Genomic DNA, 21,344 nt, shown 5'->3' on the forward strand with positions numbered 1-21,344 from the left:
AAATGGGGGATTCCATGCAGATACTGTACTGGCTGGAATCTAGTGGAAATCCCCCCATATGAATATGCCCGGATAGATAGATAGATAGATAGATAGATAGATAGATAGATAGATAGATAGATAGATAGATAGATAGATATGAAATAGATAGCCGCTTAGCTATGTGCGACCACCAGGAGGATGTAGGCTGGAGCAATTGTCTCCCTTACATCTGCCTGGCCAGCAGTGTTACGTGGAGCTACATGAATCATCCTTCTCTTGGATCTACCTTCTCTCATCTGATGTTCTGATGTGTCGCTGTCAGCCCATTGGCACCCCACAAAACAGTCGCTTTGTTCTGCTGCTGTATTTTTGTTATGATCTTGGTTCTGATCCTGTATTCATGTTATGAGCTTGGTTCTGGTGCTGTATCGATGTACTGAGATTGGTTTGTACTGCAATTATGTGCTGAACTTGCTTCTTGTGCTGTATTTATGTACTGAGCTTGGTTCTGGTGCTTTATTTACATTATAAGCTTGCTTCTGGCACTGTATTTATGTACAGCAGTCTTTCACTGAGCTGTTCTGGTCTGGGTACGCCGTTATCTTGCTGCTTTTTAAAAATCGGGTATGGTGAATTTTCCAAACCACATACAAAAGAGCTGTTGCGGATCTTCCGCTTGGACACTTTGACCCCCAAGGCCTGTTTTTTATTAGTCCGCCTGGGCCCCACTCCCCACTACTTCTGGTATCATAACTTTTCAAAACTCTTGTCATTGACATTTTCTACAGCCCATGTCTGATTCTCCAAGATGTTATTTCTATGCTATAAAGTGCCCATAATATGACATCTCCAGCGGCTCAGGGTATATCATAATGAGTTTCTGCCGCTAATACTCGTGCAGCACAATCTCCTGTAACGTCTACCATCAGCGACGATGCTCTTTATTCAAGTAGAACACAAATCTCTTCTGGAATATTGCTTTTCGCACAATTCATTCCTGCATCTAAGGTACAAAGCTTCCTCTATTCCCTTCTGTAATGTCCTTGAAATTAATGTTAAGGGTTTTCTTTTCCGCTCTTGCTTTGGAAAAAAGACATTCTCCATTTTTTTTGTACCGTACCTCGGATCACATATTCTAATCAGAGCTGACATTTAACCAAGCGATATCATAATGTGATTAGAAGTACAAACTGTCAGAATACAAAAGTTTATTTGAGGACTCATATAGGTGTATGTGGCCGCGTATTTTGCATGCACGTCACACGCAGTGCTAAAAGCCCATTGATTTCTAGTGGACCATTCACACCTGTGTTTTTTACACAAGCGTATTACGCAAATGGGAAAGAAACGCAGCATGTGCTATCTTAAGCATGTAATACGCACCAATTTAGGATATGGGGATTTAACATGTATATTATCTATGTACTACGTATTTTGCAAGTGTCTTACACGGAGGGGTCGGATTCGGCATGTGGAAGCCCGCAGCGAAATCCAGCGCTGACCGCGGCCATTGACCCCGTGTACCTGAATTATCTTTACTGCGGATGACCGCAGATGCTCGCCATCAGTCATGCGCAGTAGAGATTTTGTTTTTATATTTGTGTGTCCCATGCTGTCACTTTATCAATGTCAATTACGGATGGGCCGCGGGTTGGACGTTCACTTCAATGGAAGCCGTCCGTGCAGATTCTGCACAAAAATAGAACATACTGCGATTTCATTTCCGCTCACGGAATTCACAATCGTTATCCACTCATCTGAGCGGATATGCGAATGTTCTATTATGTGCGTGAAATACCGCGGATTGTCTGCGAAGGTGAGGATCCTGGATTCCGAAATTCAAATCCAGTCATGTGAGACCGGCTTAGTGGTGGTCATAGACATAATATTTTTTGCTGATTGTTTCTAAAGTTGCAAATACATACTCAACAACCATTGGACGAATGATAGGTTGTCCACCATTTGTTTCACCTCGATATATATGAATGTTCGGAATGGCTGACCTTAATCTTTTTAGGGAGGTAATCCGCAGCCAGAGGTGTCAACTTACTTCCTGGAAACAAAAGGATTGGCATTGAAGTTCAACGTCCCTGATACTTCTTTTACGTCAAGTGAAAGTCGAGTCGCCCCCATACACATCATAAAGTCATCCAGCCTCACTGTTACCAGCGGGTAAAGGCGAATTAAGTCAATAATATGTATGGGGGCCTTAACAATTAGACTTTAACCTTACCAATCTTCTTGTTATCAAATAAAATATGTCCGACTACAGAAAACAAGGAAATTGACCAGTGGATCATGGCATTACAGTAGCACATAGGATATATTTAAAGTGTAATGAGGAGGAGAAAAGGAAGGTGGGAGGATCCGAGATAAGAAGCTCATAAGAACTGCAACACATTAGTTGCTCGCTATTGTTAAAGCTACTTAAGTATATAAATATTACTTCAAAGATCGCAATTGAAGCCAGGGATCCAAGATATTTCTGAAGGACGAACATGATCTATTAGCCCAGCTGGAGACTCTTCGAATCTACATACTTCATTAACCTTATCCCACCATTGTTGAAGCAAAGAAGAGATAGGATGAAGCCAGTTGGGAGGTATTAAGGCTTTCGCAGAAGTCACAAAATGGGTAATGAGCTTTGTGTTGGAGGGGTTTGCCCAGCATCACACCCTTTGGGGTCAATGTAAATACCAATTTGGAGACCTGACGAATAACATGCTGAACCTCCCTCCAAAAGAAGGGCATGTCCATCAAATATGGAGGCATGAACCCACCTAACTCCTACAACACCAACATTTATTGGAATGGTCTTATACCATTTTGATAACAATTGGCTCTCCTGAAGGCAAACACAACTCAAGAAGCCATTTGAGTAACAAATAATGAATCTAGCATCTGACTCAGATAGGGTGACAGCCAACTTTCTCTGCCCCAAGACTAATTAAGAAATGTTGGTCTAGAAAATTTACTAGCAACGATTTAGTTAAGAAGCGGTCTACAGTATTTCCTACTGGTACCACATTTACCCGGAATAATCCCTACGAACTTCGGGACCTGGTTAAAAGGAATTTATCTAGAGAATAAGTAAAGCATTTAACCGGGATGTAGAGTTTGGAGGGAAGGGATCTTTTTTGGGGAAAGCAAGGAAGAGGCCAACAAAGTTTTCTACTTGGTTTCGTATATTCCAGAGATCAAGTAAATTGCAATAAGTATGCTGATTCCACTTATGACTGTGTCTAGTTGCTTTCAGAGAAATTAGGGGATAAGGCCTAAAGGTGATGCATGGAAGGGAGTGGAGCAAATTCAGAGTGGAGGAAATCCAAGATCTTGCAGGCCCATTGCAGGAGTGGGACACACTCTTGTACATTTTGGGAACAGAAAGCCATAAGTCCCTCATAACATTTGGACCATATGAGGCTTAAGCTAGGGATTGCATCAAGCCATCTATTAAGTTGGCTGACCTTGTAATAATTGTACATATCTGGAAGCCCCAAACCTCCCAGATCCTTCTTTTGTATTAATAGACAATTGGCTAGTTGTAGTCTTTTTAGGCACTATATATGTCTTCAGAAGATTTTTTTTCTCCAAACTAGGAGAATACAGGAAGATCACATGTATGCAGGAGAGATGTTATTTCAACTGACAAAGGAGCAAATGTAATGATATATGTATAGCGTAACATGACAACAAGCCCCATGGACAGAGAAAAAGTCACCAAACATATGAGATCTCGATCGTATTAGTAGTGATGTCTACAACTTTGTGCATCCTGGGTGTAAGGGCATGGCCCATATTGGGCATAAGAGGTCAAGATACTGATAGCTAATAAGGTAACCAAATGTTAACTGTCGTATGATGTTTAGGACATATGTGAGGGTGTGACAAGCCACCTGATATATCAGATAGGAAATGTGGTTGGCTGGGGCTAGACCAAAGGTGAATTGGTAAATGTACGTCAATGACGTTGGGCATCTTGTATGTAGAGACACAGCCCCTATGGTGGTACAAGTATAGGCTACAGGTAGCAGAGTCGGTAACGGCCAACGACCAATTTAAGAAAATCAAATGACTTGTTGGTTCAGGACAAATGTAAAAGTGGTGTGCCTGCAATGTGCTGTGATGTTTAACGCAAGGTTGAAGTACTCTAACTAGGAATGGGCGATTTTGCCAAAAATTTAAATCTCGATTTAATTTTAATGTTTTTTAATTTATAGATGATTCTCGAGTTTAATCTTGCTTTTTTTCAAAATGAACTGTAAAAATAGGCGTAAACCTTGCTTTTTGCGGGACAAGTGGAAAAAAGTGGTGAAAAAAACAGAAATTCAGCTTTTTTTTTTTTACGGCATTCACCACGCAGTAGGAGTGACATGTTTCTTTTATTCTGTGGATCACGATTATGGTGATAACAAACTGTATATCATTTTTTTATGAGTTACAACTTTTCCACATCAAAAACACTTAAAAAAAAAAAATTATATTTGCATTGTTACATTCCAAGGCCCATAACATTTATATTTTTTTTTGCCAAATGAGCAGTATGATGTCTTGCTTAGGGCGGACACCCACTGGCGTTTTTTTCTCCACTGCGCTGCAAGAGCAAGAGCAAATGAATAGCTAAGATAGTGCTAATTATGAATGAATAGCTAAGCACTATCTGTAATTGGCTAAGCGCTCAGCCAATAGCTAAGCACTAGCTGTTATTGGCTGAGCGCTCAGCCAATCAGCACAGCCCATTCAGGAGGCGGGGATTTTTAAATCCCCGCCTGCTGAAAGTGCTGGATAGCAGTGTCGGGGACCCAGCCGGAGGACGCTTCTGAGCGGCGGAGAAGGTGAGTAATTTTTTTTTAACTTTTTTTTACCACTTATTGATGATTTTCAAGGAAGGGCTTATATTTCAAGCCCTTCCCCGAAAATCATACTGCAGGGTTTGCCAAAAACCACTGCTTACAATGGGACCGGCAGCAGCGCTGATCCCATTGAAAGCAATGGGATAGCATGCTGCACTTCTGCCACAGCTGTCACAACTGTGACAGCAGTGGCAGAAGTCTGCGGTATTCTCCATATCTTTTCAATGGGGCTAGCGCTGCTGCTGCTGGCCCCATTGAAAAGACTGGCGATATCCCGGTCTCATTCCGGCGTCTTTCTTGCGCTGCAAGGCGAGTGTTTTCACTTGCTCTCGCAGCGCAAGAAAGAAAATATCACCAGTGGGTGTCCAGCGTTATTGTGAGACAAGTTATAGTTTCCATTGGTACTATTTTGAGGTACATATGACTTTTTGATTCCTTTTCATTGCATTTGTTTGCAAGGCAAATGTATGAAAAATAGTAATTCTAACATTTTTACCTTCACTGTGCAGAAAAACGGCAATTCCTGCATAAGTCGAATCGTGGGGCTTTGAATTGGCGAATTAATTTGATTAATTGCCCAGCTCTAACTCTAACCCTCCTATGGAGTGAATTTACTTAATCCTTTCTTTAATTCAGTAAAGTTCAGTTAGTTGAAAATTATGCTGTTTCCGCCTCTGTCTGTCACCGCCATGCCATAGCACCACCAACCTGTAGCTCTGGGACTTGCCTGTGACCCACTTCAAAAGCAAAGCTCCACTTATGAAGAACTTTCCACCCAAAGCTCAAAGCTGCAGTGAAGGCGGGGAAGGCCACTAGCAGGGCAGGCAGCCATTAGAAAATGCAGCTGCACAGAAACAGGAACTTTGTAGGTAATACCCTGCTGTCCATTAATCACTTTAGCAACTGGCTCCCTTTTTTCCCTCTCTGTCTTCTGCATTAGTTTAAGCTGGCCATACACTTGGGAAAATTAATGTGAACAATCACTTGCAACAGTGGATGGTAGACAAAGGTGCGATCCAGCCTGTTCAAAACATTCATCCAACTGTGGCCGAAATTGCAAGTGCATGATATAATCGGCTGAATCTAGCCAATCATGCCACACTGACATGACTAATAAGGACAACACAAGAACCACAAGGACAAGGTTAGTCAGAGAGCAAAAGACGAAGAAGGGTATTCCTGTTTTTAAAGTGGTTGAACCTGCCTAATGAGAGGGGCACCCGCCCTGAAAAGGGCAACTGTATTGAACATGGATGGGGTAATGTAAAGAGATGGGCACAAGAGATGGACCAAATGGGATAGATCAAGTAAATACACCTGACAAAAGCTACAACATAGGAACAAACCGCACAAGGGGATAATGGTACCACTTGATGCTGAACCATAAACAAAACAATACACTGGCCTAAAGTAACAACTCCAGACTACCACTTAACTTGACCAGAAATACGAGGGAAACAGAATTGTATAACTGAAATTATCTGCACAAAGGAGCCAGTATAAATATCTAAACCAAGTTACTGATAGGCACAAGGGAGATGTTAACCCTTTGCAAGCCAATTTTGGATTCAGGGTTTCCTAAAAGGCTTTCTCTTTTTGCTGTTATACAACAGTGCCATCTGCTGGCTGAAGCCAGTGTGTGTGCGCCAGAGAAGCTCCGACAGCAGAGTGGCTGGCAATAGACGGTAAGAATACCCTGTCGGACATCTTCTGACATTGGAGCTGTACAAGCTTCAATCAGAATGTAGGAAGATGTCAGATGGTGGATTGGAAAGGGTTAATTCCTTGGCGTTCAGTTCCTAATGACACTGAGCAGATGCATCATTTGGGCCAGTGCTGATACTATGACGTCACCACGAGCCCGTGTTCGAATCTCAGAGCCAGTCGTGCTGTGACACCTATTTTGGGAGCCTGCGAAATAAAAATTAAGGTGGTGTAAAATAAAAAAATACTGTATGTATAACACCCAACTCTTTTACCCCCCTGTCCAGCACAAAAACCCCCGTCCCTTCCGCTCCAATTCTGGAAGACGCTGGGCATGGTACACGTGACCGCTACCACACTTGTAAAAATGCATGAAAACCATGGCAAGACAAAAAAAATGCACAAAAGGCTACGTGTGAAGGAAGCCTTACTCTTCTATTGATCCAGGAGACCTTTGATTTTGTAATACGCTGTAAAATGTAGCCGACAGGGTGTTCAGCTTAAGCCATACATTATATTAACTCCATAAATTCCCAACGGCAGTCATGTTCAAAGACGAAAGTCCGCATAATCAGCATAACCTAGAGTGAAGTGGAGTAAGATGACTCATAGAACCTATTACTTAGCTAAGCCCTTACTTAGCGGGATCCCCTGTTGTAAATCTATGGCATGCTGTAATGGGAAGCAGTGCCAGACCTTTCCCAAAAGAGCAGAATTACAAATTTACAGTAACTGCTTGTTTTATCCCTTATAGATGTTCCTAGAATCCATTTACATAAAATGCTAAGAAAAGAAAAGCAATATGGGAATATACAACAAGTCCCTTAGGTTATAAGACAAATGTGTAAAGTTCAGTAAAGTGGGACATCATGCAAGGGTCTTACGTAGGTTCCTTTTTAGACAAGACATGTGTGCAGAGCACGCTGAAGAGATTAATTTGTGCTAAGCCAGGTCCATCTCCGGTGACCAAGTGCACTATTGAACACATGGGTATCAACTGTACCGTTTATGGGGAGAACCAGAGGAGGAGGTTTGGAACTCAACTCATCACCGAGCAGAGCTGTCTACTGGAGGCTTGGCGGCCACCCCAGAGAAGCCTGCCCTGCCAGTGGCCTCCTACACAGCCCCTGTGCCCATCTCATGCCAGGAACTACCCTGCCTGTCCTGGTCATTCACATATGAACTAAAGGGCAGCCCATGTGATTTGTTATGGTGCTCCTGGGTGGAAAGGGTTCAGCCGAGATTAGGTTTATCATTTATACCAGTTGGTGGTGAAAAACTGTGCAAAGATTTGCTCTCCACAGACCCTATAATGTCAGTAAATAAGGGAGTGAAGAATGAACCTAGAGGTCATTAAAATAAGATGAGAAGCAGGCAAGTATTACAGGGAACCTGTCACCACCTATCTGTACATAGCGGTGTCGAGGAGTCCAGGACTGTATATTTTAGGTTCAATCAAGTTTTATTCTTTTTCAGGGAAAAATAAACATTGTATATTGTACAGACATGAGGTAGGCAATATAGATGATTGTATATAATTTTGTAAATATGGTGTACTCCTTCTTAGTATCATAACACATATAACATGGATTCAATTGAATGGCATGGTGTCCCATGTCTTCTATCCATAACTGAAAACTTCAAAATATGGGATTAAGCTGTCATGGACAGAACTGGGGAGGGGGGGAAGATAGGGGTAAAGGTAAGATAGGGGAGGGGGTGGGTGGGGTAAGGGGTGTATATCGACCTCGCTTACCTGCTCTAGGTGGTTTTTATTACTCGAAGCTGCCTGATTCTAGCCAGCATTTAAAGCTATCTGAGGCTCTCATTGCTATCCAGGGACTCCAGAAGTTGTGATGATTCAGTCGGACCTACTCGTACTCGGTCCCTTCTTCCTCATATCTCATGAGAAGGTTCAGCTTCTGGGTCCAGTCTACTCTGGACGGCGAGATTGTTGATTTCCACAGCCCCAGGACAGACATCCTTACTGTCAGTATGACCATTCTCAGTAGGTCCACCCTGACCTTGGCGATGGACCCAGGGAGCATCAGGAGCAAGGCCATCTCAGCTGTCAGGGACACCGCCGACCTGGTCATTTCATTGTATAATAGTTCAACATTATGCCAGAAGTCTCTGACTGGTGGGCATTCCCACCATATGTGTGGCATTGTCCCAGGCCCGTTCCGACACCTCCAGCAGGTCGGAGGGATTTGGTTGTCGAGTTGGTGCAACCTCGACGGTGTCCAGTACCACCTTGATAAGACCTTGTAGTTCTGCTCCTGGAGCCTGCCGAGTCTGGAGCTATTGTGGCATAAAGTGAATGCTTTCTGCCAGTCCAGGACTGTATATTTTATACTCATCCAGCTCCCCATTCCCACACTGACATCCCTGAACATCGGTGCGTGAACAGTTCAGTGGACTCATCTTTGTAGGTTGTCCACACCTCTCCCATAGAGAACAATGTGTGTGCACATTCATAGTCTGCAGAGATGAGTCCACTCCATTGTCCGTGCAGAAACGGGCAGCCGGGTGATTATAAAAGTACATCCTTGGACTGCTTACAGCCTGCTCTATGAGCACTGTAACTTAAGATTAAAATGCAACCACCTCTGGTGTTGGCGTTGAGACTCCCACACCTCTGGCCATTAAAGGAGTTTCCAGGTGTTCTGGCGTTTTTTCAGAACTGGTCATCAATAGACGATTGATGAAGGATCCCCGCCAATTGCCTGATTCTCAGCGCCGCTGTCAATGGGGTCAGCGCTGTGTCTGCAATATCAACCCAGGCTGCTGCACTACAGACAGTACAGTACGCTTCCATGTTGACAGCGGTACTATGAATCATCTGATCAGCAGGGATCCTGAGCGGAAGACCATCGCCAATAATTTATTGATGACTTATCCTGAGGATATATCAGCAATAGAAAAAATGCCAAAAGCTTTGGTCAATCCATTTAATTAAGTCCTACCACCTCAGATGACCAGAGGTGTGGGGGTGTCAACTAGAACCAGAAGGAGTTCCATTTTTCATCTTTACTATATTTTTTCAGTATCAATAACTGCAACCAAATACTTCCAATTAATTGACCCCAAATGTCCACATCGATATTGAGATGTGCAACTGAACTGCATTTTATTTTGACACATTGGAAGAATTTTGTGCTCCTTTCAGTTCAGTATAATGGCTGTTCGCTCAACAGTGCAATCTCCTCAGTGCAGTTCATGGATTCTCTAACAGACCTGTAAATTACCTAACAGTGTCCCTCACGGTGTGCGCACCTAATTTCAAGATTGAGGTCAGCCTCACTTACAGTTCGTCGTGTGGGAGTTATCGCTATCACCGCCCCAGGCCCAATGGTTGGTAGCACAACTCTACCATTTCCTTGGATCCTTGTAGCAGTTCTGATGCTTCCACCAGGTTGGGGCTGTAGCACAGACTCTCTCTGCAGCTCAGGGCAGTCTCTGGTTCCTCACTTCAGCAGCTTCCTGTCTCTGGATCTCAGTGTCCTCTCAGCCAGTCAGACAACAGCTCACCTATCCTGGCTCGCAGTCCCTGTGCTTCCTGCAGGCTATTGCCCTCTTAGTCTGCAGTGTTCCGGCAGCACTTCTAGCTAACTGTCCCAAACTCTGAACTCTCCTGTTGTTTCTGTTATCTGGTGATTCGTCATGCTCTCAAATTTGGCACATATTTTGACCCGTGATAATTTTGGTGCAGTTCTTGGTGCATTTTTCTTCCATTTCCATAGCAACAGTTAGGGCCCTATTCACAGGTCACCCCAGCAATAATCATTCCTGTGCTTTTACAAAGTGAATAAGCATCATTCTGGCCCACCTAGTTCCATTCACAGTAAATAGGCAGTTATTCATAAATGAATGCAGAATTTGAATAACGAGCGAGAAGCGAATTAATTCTCGTTTGTCTTCAGTAGGGGCATGCATTTATATTGAATGATTTATTGGGCCATGTAAAAGGGCCCTTAGGGTAGTCCTTTACATGTACATGACACAGGGATTTACCAGACAGTTCTGCATCTGTCCCTTGACCCTTTCATTTATCCATCGACCTAGCTGTCTGCGGGTTTGTTTTTTGGGGGACGAATTGTATTTTTCAATAGTGCTATGCAATGTGCCATATAATGCACTGAAAAACATTTACAAAATTTTAAGCGGAATGAAATGGAAAAGAATTCCGCCATTTTTGGTTTGATGGTCTTGTTTTTACAGCATACACACTGGTAAAAATGACATGATATTATTCTGACAATATTATGATGATACCTCATTTATACATTTTTGCTTTACTACTTAAAAAATAAAATTATTTCTGCCTCCATTCTCTAACAGCCATAACTGGGTCACAGGGGACTTGAACTAGTGATTATTGATCACTCATAGAGTATAATGCAATACTATAGTATTGCATTATACTGCTTGCTCACAGTCTATGAGCAATGCCACAGGCATGGCTAGATAGGCAACCGGACATTGCAGCATCGGGGGCTTCAGAAGGCCCCAGGCTGCAAAGACAACCAAACGACACCTCACAATCTCATCATTGGCAGGTGTTCTGGATTCCCAAATGCCAATTTGGGGCATTTAACCCTTTTCAATCCAATTTTTATCCTGGTTTTCCTAGAGGGCTTACACTTTTTCTGCTATTATACAACAGCGCTATATGCTGGCTAAAGCCAGTACTGCATGAGGTGACACGTTGGATAGGCTCTAAGAGCAGAGAGGCTGGCAATATACAATAAGAGTACCCCGACGGACGTCTTCAAACATCGGAGCTGTACCGCCTTAAATCATAATGTCTTTAGACGTCAGACAGTGGATTGGAGAGGGTTAAGGGATTAACAGCTACGATCAGCATTCACGCTGATAATGGCTGTTGTGAGCAGGTGTCGGCTGGCAAAAACGTCTGGCAGTCGCTGTGTATGCAGTGGAATGGACCCCCGATCCTGCTCCATACAAACCTCGCACCCACATGATGAAAATATATTTCCTGGGGAATGAGGGGATTAAAGCTATGGACACCTTCATAAAAATTGTAATCGTTTGGCTTCTGCAGCTTTTACATATCACTGTATATAGAAACTGCAGTAAGAGATCCATCAGTATACAGGAAAATTATACAGGAAAGACTGAGAACAATGATCGAAGCAGTGCTCCCTGATACGCAGGCAGGATTACGGCGACGGTGTGGCACATGCAACCATATTGCAAACCTGAAAAAACCCAGCTATGGCAGGCCCTACAAGAGCCGGGCGTATTGGAACATCTAGTCAAGCTGATAAAATCACTTTATACCAATCAGGGAGCCGCTCAGAGAACACAGTATGGGGACACAGATTGGTTTGGGATCGGCAAAGGCATCCGACAGGGCTGCATCCTCTCACCTTTCTTGTTTAACCTACATGCAGCAAGAAAGGATGTTGTCCTTCTGTCCTGCCACGAATGTGCGATACACCATACCCAGCAAAGCCTACGATGGGGTCTTTGCCAGAAAGTTTCGATACCAACAATATCTTTGCTTTATGATCTATACAGCCATCGGTCTCCCTGGCCTTAAACCGATGGACAGACCTAGTAGCGGAAATTTCCCTATGAAGACCTTATCATTATGACCCCAACAAAGTTTATCATTGTTATGGTCATAAAAAGTGCAGGAGACAAGAAAAAAAACCTGGAAATTGAGCCCTCACTCCAGCCTCACTGGATTACATTAGAAAGTCCCATTGACAATGGCGTTAACAAAAAACGCAGCGTTAAAAAACTGCAAGTGTGTGGGAGCCCTTAGACTGCAATTTCTGTATACAGTGATATGTAGAAGCTGCAGAAGACAAACACTGCAAAATGTTTCATTGCAGGAATTATTTACATGCAAGTAAAGGGCTTGTACCACAATGACATGTTATCCTACAGTAATTTACATCACAATGATATAAAAACTCAAATCCTGTACACAAGATTAGGAAATTCAATGCAGTAGCAGTAGCCCATATAAGTAGCCCATATAAGAATGAATGTGTCATTTAGCTTAACCCATGGTATCTGGGGTTTTGCAGATGGACCTACTATATGCACAAGCATTGCAGTCCCAAATAAAAAATTCAGCTCTGCTGCATCTGGCATATAGATTTTGCATTTTTAATATATTGATATCTTGCAGCACTACAGCTATACATCGGCTGATAAGCCGCCAGGTTTTGTTTATCTCAGACACTCTGAATTTGCTCCTTCCTGAATTGTTGCTCAGCAACAAACTAGGACTTCCGTGTTGTCTAGCACAGCGAGTGCGGATACACGCTTGGTACTATGCACACGGGGAGAACTTTGTACTTATTAAGGGGACTAGAATAAATAGGTGAATAATTAAGGTATTATGAGTGCAGAATGCCTCACTGGAGATATGCAGGGGAGTTCATTAGTAGAGATGTCTTAAAGACTTATCCGGAATCTTTATGTAATGAACCAAGAAAGAAAATAGCAGCTAATCTACACAAGAACGGTCCGGGTGTGGACAGGAAGTCGCAATACTAACATATTGGGAAAAGATGTGAAAAATGTTTAATGCTACCATATTTTTTTGGGATGTTTGGTTTACAAGGCCAATTTTCAAATTCTGAGTTAAAGGGACTCACCCCTAAGGAGTTAATGCTGCTTCTGAAAGGACTGAAGGTGTGGGAAGGGTTGGGGTGTACTGGGCTTCACAATGGAGCACCAAGATGGCCACTCCAAACAGAACTGAGCATGCTCCCTGGGATCTTCATAGTGAGATGATATCAGCACTGTAAAAGCAAATTTGTTGCACAAGCAACAGAGTGCAGAGACTGTGTTAGTGAGTGGAGGTGCTGCTGCAGAAGTGCAACACCCTACAGAGGAGCTCCTTCTGCCAGAGAGGGCCCTGGATATGAGTGGAGCTGTTCAAGTTGCTGCTCCCTGTACGGCCTGAGTGAAAGCCGTCTGAAAGCCATCTGAAGAACAGAAAGAGTCCGGGACTGCATGACATAGCAACTGACCAAGACCAAAGAGGACATCAAGGAGTTAATTGTCAACGTACTGTAAATAAGGCCGACCTCAATAAAGACGTTAGGTATGCACACTGCTATGAGAGTACTATCGATACTAGGATTAGTTAACCATAGCATATTTTATTATGCAGAATACTTAAAAAGGGTATTGTGTCTCCCTTTCCTCCTCATTGTACCTTCAAACTAGGAAGAGCTTGGATGGAGTGACAGCCAAGCATGCCACTCAATTCACTGCAATGGGACTGTCAGAAATAGCAAAGATCCTGTAGTCAGGTGGCAGCCTCATTGCAATGAATGGGTCACAGCGTACCGGCCATGTTAATATCACGGCACAATGGCCAAAACATGGAAGTGGGTTCAGGGCTGGTGTGATTATGTCAGTTTTGCCCATGTGACAGTAGCGCTGGCACATGTGCCCGGTGATTCAACACCAGATACCAACCTGTACAAATCTGTTGGATGTTATGTGGTCTGGTTAGTCGGTGGAGACGTATTGTCCCCAGCTGGCCAATCAGCCTCTGTTAGGATTAGTTAACCATAGCTAGTGAGAGGAGATTCTACAATAACTGTTTAATTGCTTACTTGTTATTTCCACAGTATCTATTTTCATTCTTTGGTTTGTAAATAAATATTGTATTTCTGTAACTTCTTCTGCTGCATCGTATTCTGAATCTGCATCGCGACACCACCCACCTACAACAGAGTTTTTCTAGGACCAAGCTATTGATAACCTATCCTCAGAATAGGTCATCAATAGCTGATCAGCAGGCGTCTGGCACTTAAGATCCTACTGATCAGCTGATTGAAGTGACATGTTTGCTTCAGTCCATACCGGGCACCGTGCTGTATATTGTATTGTTGTGATGCCTGCAATAGCAGTTAAATCCCATTCACTTAAATGAGATTGAGCTGCTCTCATATCAAGTGTCTGATGTCATAATCTCTTTAATCAGCTGATCGGTAGGGCCCTAAAATGGCAAACCCCCATAGAGCAAATATTGATGACCTAACCTGAGGATAAGTCCTCGATAGTTTAGTCCCGACAAAGCCCTTTAGTAGAGAGGGGCTCTTCTCTAGGAGAAGCTAGTGAAGCTGATGCAAGGGCAACCAGCCTCACTACGCTTGCCTCAGAACTAGAAAACAATGTCACATGCACAAGATTTTGAACGGTTTCTGATGATGCATCTCTGCTTTAAGGAGGTCAATCAAGCCAGAATGGGCTTTTTTTTAGGATTTAGGAATCGTTCACTTTGAGTGTTCATCACCCCCTCCATGACTCCAATAAGCTAATTTGCATACCACATCTTTTACATAATCAGGTACAAATTATACCACTTTATTAGAAATCCTCATCTTACAGTGTCTTGGATCTCTTTTTGCCTTCACAACGGCAGCAATTCATTGTGATGTAGACTCTACTAGGTGTTGTTCTGCAGGAATACTGGCCCATGCGGACAGGAAGATTCTTGTAGTTTCCACAAATTATATGGTGGTCCTGGCGTGTTATAAACAGCTGTGAAAGGAAGGGTTCATCGATTCATGCTGCTTGTGCCAAACTCTGACCTTTCTATCAGCATGGAAATCTGGACTGATCTGACCAGGTGATGTTTTTCCACTGCTCAGTGACCTAATTTTTGCACTTTTTCTGCCCACTGGAGACTCACCATTCTGTTTCTCTCAGACAGCAATGGCAGTTGAACTGGTTGCCTGCTGTTATAACCCATTCAGTTAGTGAGCCAGCTTCGTATTCAGCTATAATTTCCTTGTGTGTGCACCTCCTGTTCCTCAGAACAATTCTTGGCATCCCCCTCTGACCCCTTTTGCCTAGGATAGTTGTTTCTATCCTTAGGATCCCCTTAGGCTGGATGTGTTTCCTCAATCACATCATTCTTCGCATACCCACCAGGAGAAAACCCCACAAGGTTGACAGTGAAATCCTATCTCCAGCTCCAATCGTGAATGGGCCGGGGGCTCTAATAAAGTGGGCATTCAGTGTATATAGTGACAAGTAAAGAAAGCTATTTCTGCACACTCTAAGGCAATGGTGGGTAAATACTACTGGCAGGTTTCCTTTAAATAGTCAGCATTTGTTTGAAGCATTCATAAATATTCCTTACTAAAAATCTTGACGATGTGATGTGTTAAATGTCACTCTGTAATTAGTAGCTCTTTAACAGTAATTACATTTGGTACAGTGTGTATCACTGTCAACTTGGCAGTAAAAAAAATAGCAGATGAGTCCACAAATAAAAAAAAAAGTGAGAAAAGTTAATAAAAAAAAAAAAAAGATCTATGTTTGTCTTCCACCGAACAGAATATGGCTGCTGGTCAGTGCATTTCAGGACACTTCTTAAAAGGGTTGTACCAAGATTTCAAGTTATGCCCCATCTACAGGGTAGGGGTCAGTAGAGGTTTCACCACTGAGACCTGCACTGATCTCAAGAATGGGAGTCCCGTGTTCCCCTCCGTTTGCCACTGTGGAGGTCGCTTCTCCCCCCGCAGTGATGTCAGAATGAAGGGAGTGCTGACTGAGCATGTGCAGTAGGTTCTCCATTCATTTCAGTGGGTCTGACAAATATCTGAGCGGGTCTCAGAGGTCACTCTTGGTACAACCCTTTAAAAAGGGGTTTTCCATCTTCCTTTCTATTTTTAAAAGGTCGTTTTTTTTTGTTTTTTTTTTATGAAACGGATAGCCAAATGGATTTAAAACTGAACCACATGGAACCATACTTTCCATTTTTTAATAGATCATGTAGACAGATTTTTGAAAAAAATAGAGCATTTTGTCAGTTTGTTTCCTTTTTATTCCTTTACATCTGTTTTTTTTTTTTTTGCTTCAACGGTTTTTATTGAAGGTTTTTTTTTCTAAGAGTGAGATAGCATTGTACATACTTGTGTCCCCACGCAGGGGGCTTATGTTTAGCCATTTGGTACAGATTAGTTTACAGTACTGTCTTTTCACTCTTGGTGTGAAATGTTGGGTAGAAGTAACAGGGGGAACAAAACAAGGGGTCGTCGAGGATCCACATCTTCCCCACAGTATGTTTTAGTGGGAGTCAAGAGTCAGTTTGTGTTGTATATTTTTAGGCAGTAGAGGAAATGTTGTGCAGTCCTGGTACCGCTAAATAGTTTATCCAGGGTGGCCATGTAGCTAGAAAGTCTGGTAAAGTATCCGTCCGGATAGCATGGATTCTTTCGTATAGCATAATTGTGGAGATTCTGTTTGTCACCTCTATAAATGAGAGGTTTGGTGTTTTCCATCTAGAGGCGATGTGGATCCTTGTGGCCATAAATGCAACTTGAATAAACTTGTGAGCTTTATATCTAGTCCTAGATTCGCGGTTTCCTAGAAGGAATATTGTGGGTGATTTAGGCATCGGGCCGATAAACATTTGTTTTAACATGTTACGTATTTGCGTTCATAGTTTTGCTACCTCAGGGCATAACCACCAAGTGTGAATCATACTGCCCAAAGTTTGGCAACCCCTGAAGCAAAGCGGGGAGGAGGACGGGAACAGGCGGTGTAGTCTTTGTGGTACTAAGTATGTCCTGTGTAATATTTTAATTGATGTTTCCATAAGGGAGACCTGTTGGCTACCCTTTGTGATTGTGGTGCAGCAGTGTCGCCATCTATGTAGGGACATTTCTTCACCTATGTCTTCTTCCCATTTTTTTCCTTTACATCTGTTTTTACCGGATCTGCTTTGTATGCTTTTGTCTTCCTTCCCTGCTGCACATGCTTATTTAAAAACAAAAAACAGAAAGCAAACAGAATGGAACCAAACTGCATATAACTAAAGCTCGGAAAATCCCACTGAAATCAATGGGAAGTAAGATGGAATTGTTTTTTTCTGTTTTCCTGCTCCTCTGAAGGAACATCGGAACAGAAAAGAAGAAAGCACCAATGCAAATGAGCCCTAATCACTTTGTATTTGCAAGAAATGTTACATTATATTATGCAGAATACTTAAGGGTATTGTGTCTTCCTTTCCTCCTCATTGTACCCTCAAACTAGTAAGAGCTTGGATGGAGTGACGGCCAAGCATACCACTCAATTCACTGCTATGGGACTGTCAGAAATAGCAGAGCTCCTGTACTGGGGTAGCTCTGGCAGTCTCATTGCAATAAATGTGTCTGGCGCCAATATCACGGCACAATGGCCACAACATGGAAGTTGGTCAAGGGCTGGTGTCATGATGTCAGCCCTGCCCTTGTGACAGTGGCGCTGGCACATGCGCCTGGTCATTCAACACCAGATGCCGACTTATACAAATCTATTGGATGGTATGTGGTCTGGTTAGTCGGTGGAGAGGTATTGTGCCCAGTTGGCCAATCAGCCTCTGTTTTACGGTAGTATATGCATTCCAGCGCCTTCTCTGAGAGGGCACCAGTTAATTCTCTTTTGGGAGAGTTCTGGTCCTGTCCACGTCTCTTTGGTGTCACCCTACATTCAGATAAGTCCCTGATGTTCTACCTTGTAATGAAGGTTTTACTATTAAAAACATCTATCTATTGTCATTCCCTTATCCATCTAAGGTCAGTTTAGGAGCCCCTCAGGTTTCTGTCAAGGGGTCGCCCTTATCAAGGCTATCACCCCGCTTTAGGCAAGATTTTCTGTATTAGTACATTAGGGTGAGATTTCCCTTTTCCCCTTTGTTTACGGTAGTTTTGCTTTCCGAGCTTTCACTAGAGTATATTTTCGTCCTTTTGGACAACTATTACATCCGATTCGAATGAGGCATTTGTGATGTCCGACTCAGACATAAAGCAGCAGGCACAAGCTTGGCAGCCACTCCACTCAAGATCCTCCTTGCTGTGGGGGTTGCAGTAAGCCTTCAATGGGGAGGACAAGGGGTCAAAGAACGGTGGGGATCTAAGCAGTGAGTTTTCCCACCAATTGGACTGTGAATAGGTGATAAAAGTTGATCTTAGAATAGATAACCTCTTTATTGTCATCACTACTAGTTACTGCAAGTGTTAATTTGTATTAGTCACATAAATGTAATAGTCAAAGTATTTTCCTTGTGTTTTAGCGAGAAGGTCCAGGACCTGGCGACTACAATCTGAAAAACAACTCGTCTCCTAGCATTTCATCAAGCTTCAAGTCCAGCGTGCCCAGATTCCGCTCACCATCTGGTGTAAGTTATGGAAACTATGTAAAAGAATAGAGTTTACATATAGAATGAATCTACATAGATAGTAGTGACTTTATAAATATAGTACATTACCTATCCACGCTGAATGGTCACTTTATTAGAGACTGCAGCCCTTTCCCAATTATATAGTAACATAGTATGGTAGGCTGAAGAAAGACATATGTCCATGGGCGTAACTATAGAGGGTGCAGGGGATGCGGTTGCACCTGGGCCCAAGAGCCTTAGGGGGCCCATAAGGCCTCTCTTCTCCATGTAGGGAGCCCAGTACTATGAATAAAGCATTATAGTTGGGGGCCCTGTTACAGGTTTTGCATTGGGGCCCAGAAGCTTCAAGTTATGTCTCTGTGCAGCATGGTTTAGGTATGGGTACGGGTACAGATACAGATAGAGGGTGGGGCCCAGCTCACGTTTTGCATCAGGGCCCCTGAGCCTTTAGTTACGCTCCTGCATATGTCCATCAAGTTCAGCCTATTAACCTCTAATGCTTATCCAGAGGAGGCAAAAAAACCATTTTTACTCATTTAAGAAAAAAAAAATTCCTTTCTAACACCAAGTCTGGCAATCAGAATAATCCCCGGATCACCGACCTTCTGAAGTAATCAGTGATATAACATTTAATATTGCAACGCTCAAGAAAGGCGTCTAGGCCCCACTTAAACTTTTTTATTGAGTTCGCTATCACTACATTCTCAGGCAGAGAGTTCCATAGTCTCACAGCTCAGTTGGAGCTTCCTTGTATGGAAATTAGACACATAACCCTGGAGTGCGGCACAGAATGAAGTGAACAGATTTTCCATGGATCAGTTTCAGCGTAAATCCACATTAGAACTACAACTCGCAGTTTCTGAGCCCAGGTGGGCTATAACAGCAGACAACCAGTTTGCGTGTCATTGCTGGGTAATTCTTCATTCACACGAGCATATATTGGCCACGCTTTCACGGCCGGCCGATATATGCGCACATCTGATGCATTGGTTTACAGATGGGCGTATTCCAGTGGTGTAAAAGCACCCAGCCAAGTTAGTGCATATGGTGCACATTTCACCAGGCGCTTTTACGCCAGGCAGGAAAGATAGTTCAAGAACTATCTTCCCAGCGTAAATACGGCGGTGGCTACCATAGACTCCTTTGGGAGCCTATGGTAGCTGCTGGAAAAGTGAAGTGGGAGTGAGTTTAGCAACGTGACTGCTGAACTCCCACCTGCTTTCCTCCTCCTCTCCGCCCCTTACCGGCTGTTTGCAATAGGATGGGGTGGGAGCTAGTTGCTAAGTTCCTGCCCAGTCCGCCCCCTCCCATTGCTGGCAGCCAAGAAGGGGCGGAGATGTGGCGTGAGCTTATAGCACACTAGCTCCCGCCCCATCCCCTCCCTTTGCAAACAGCCAGCGAGGGGGCGGAAAGGGGGAGGCAGTTTAGCAGAACTAAACTGTCTTTCCCCGCTTAACAGTATTCCGGGCTGGGCGTTTATGCACCGGACCGGGGCCGTCCGAACGGGCACACAAACGGCAGAGTTGTGCGCCCGTTCACGCGATTTGCGGTCGTGCTGTGTCCGTGATACAGCCGACTGAAAAATCGCTACGCTCATGTGAAGGAACCCTAAAAGAAAGAGTGCAGTAACTGGATCACTGAGCAGTGTAAAAAATCTCCTGGTCATAGTTATCCAGATCTCTGTTGCACCATGCTGATGGGAAAGTCAGAATTTGTCACAAGCAGCATGAATCAATGAACCCTTCCTGTCAGCTGTTCAGAGCATTTCAGCACCTCCATCTGATTTGTGACAAATGCAAGAAGCTTCCTGTCCACATGGGCCAATATTTCTTCAGAAGGATTTCAACACTTAATGGAACCCATGCCATAATGAATTGTTGTGGTTCTGAAGACCAATGTAGGGGTCTCTAAAGTGGCCATTCAGTGTACATATACACTCCTTAAAATTAGAATTACAACACCAAGAAGGAAACGTTGTGGAGCTCTGGAAATCGCAGGATTGATAGTCATGTTAATGATACATAAAAGATGAAAAAAATGGAAACAAATTATTCAAAACATCTCAATTTATCCACTATCGAGTATGGACGCCACGAGCATAAATACACTTACATACATTGGCATGCTATCAATGAGGTTATTAATCATTGTTTAAGGAATTTTCGGCCATGCTGCATACACGTGGGCATGAAAATCCTCAAGATGTGCTTCTGGCAGCTCCCTTTGCAATTGCTGGTCAATGTCATCCAAGATATGCTCAATGCGAGACAAGTCCGGAGTATGTTTAAGCCACGCAGGCTGCCTACAATTGCACAAGCGACACCATCAACTTTCTTGATTTGCATAACCTTATGTCCTTCTTGATGCTGCAATTTCAATGTTGAGGAGCGTAGATAAGATGCGTACAGAGCTGCATTTACAATACTGCAGGTTTCAGAACACTCCCAGCATTCCCTGCTTGTTCAATCTCTGCACAGACACTGTTCTGGTCATTTACATTCTAGGAAGTATAGTCTTTACTCTAGACACTTTATGGCCATTCTTGGAAGCCACTCTCTGCTTTGGCTAATAGATGATAGTTCTGAATGGAGGACCACCATCCAGTAAGGCCCAATGTCCATGGGCGGATCTGATTT

At 43.3% G+C, this 21,344-nt stretch overlaps 1 protein-coding gene across 3 annotated transcripts in view; it reads left to right on the forward strand.

The window, feature by feature from the left end:
- Positions 1-21,344, forward strand: part of STPG4 (sperm-tail PG-rich repeat containing 4) — a 142,236-nt gene that overhangs the window by 34,233 nt on the left and 86,659 nt on the right. For all 3 annotated transcript variants that reach the window (XM_066595535.1, XM_066595537.1, XM_066595536.1), the window contains one exon: positions 18,601-18,705. In XM_066595535.1, the coding sequence (XP_066451632.1) occupies positions 18,601-18,705 (105 nt within the window). The remainder of the gene's footprint in view (positions 1-18,600; positions 18,706-21,344) is intronic.

This window comes from Eleutherodactylus coqui, chromosome 3 (assembly GCF_035609145.1).
Source record: "Eleutherodactylus coqui strain aEleCoq1 chromosome 3, aEleCoq1.hap1, whole genome shotgun sequence".
NCBI lineage: Eukaryota > Metazoa > Chordata > Amphibia > Anura > Eleutherodactylidae > Eleutherodactylus > Eleutherodactylus coqui.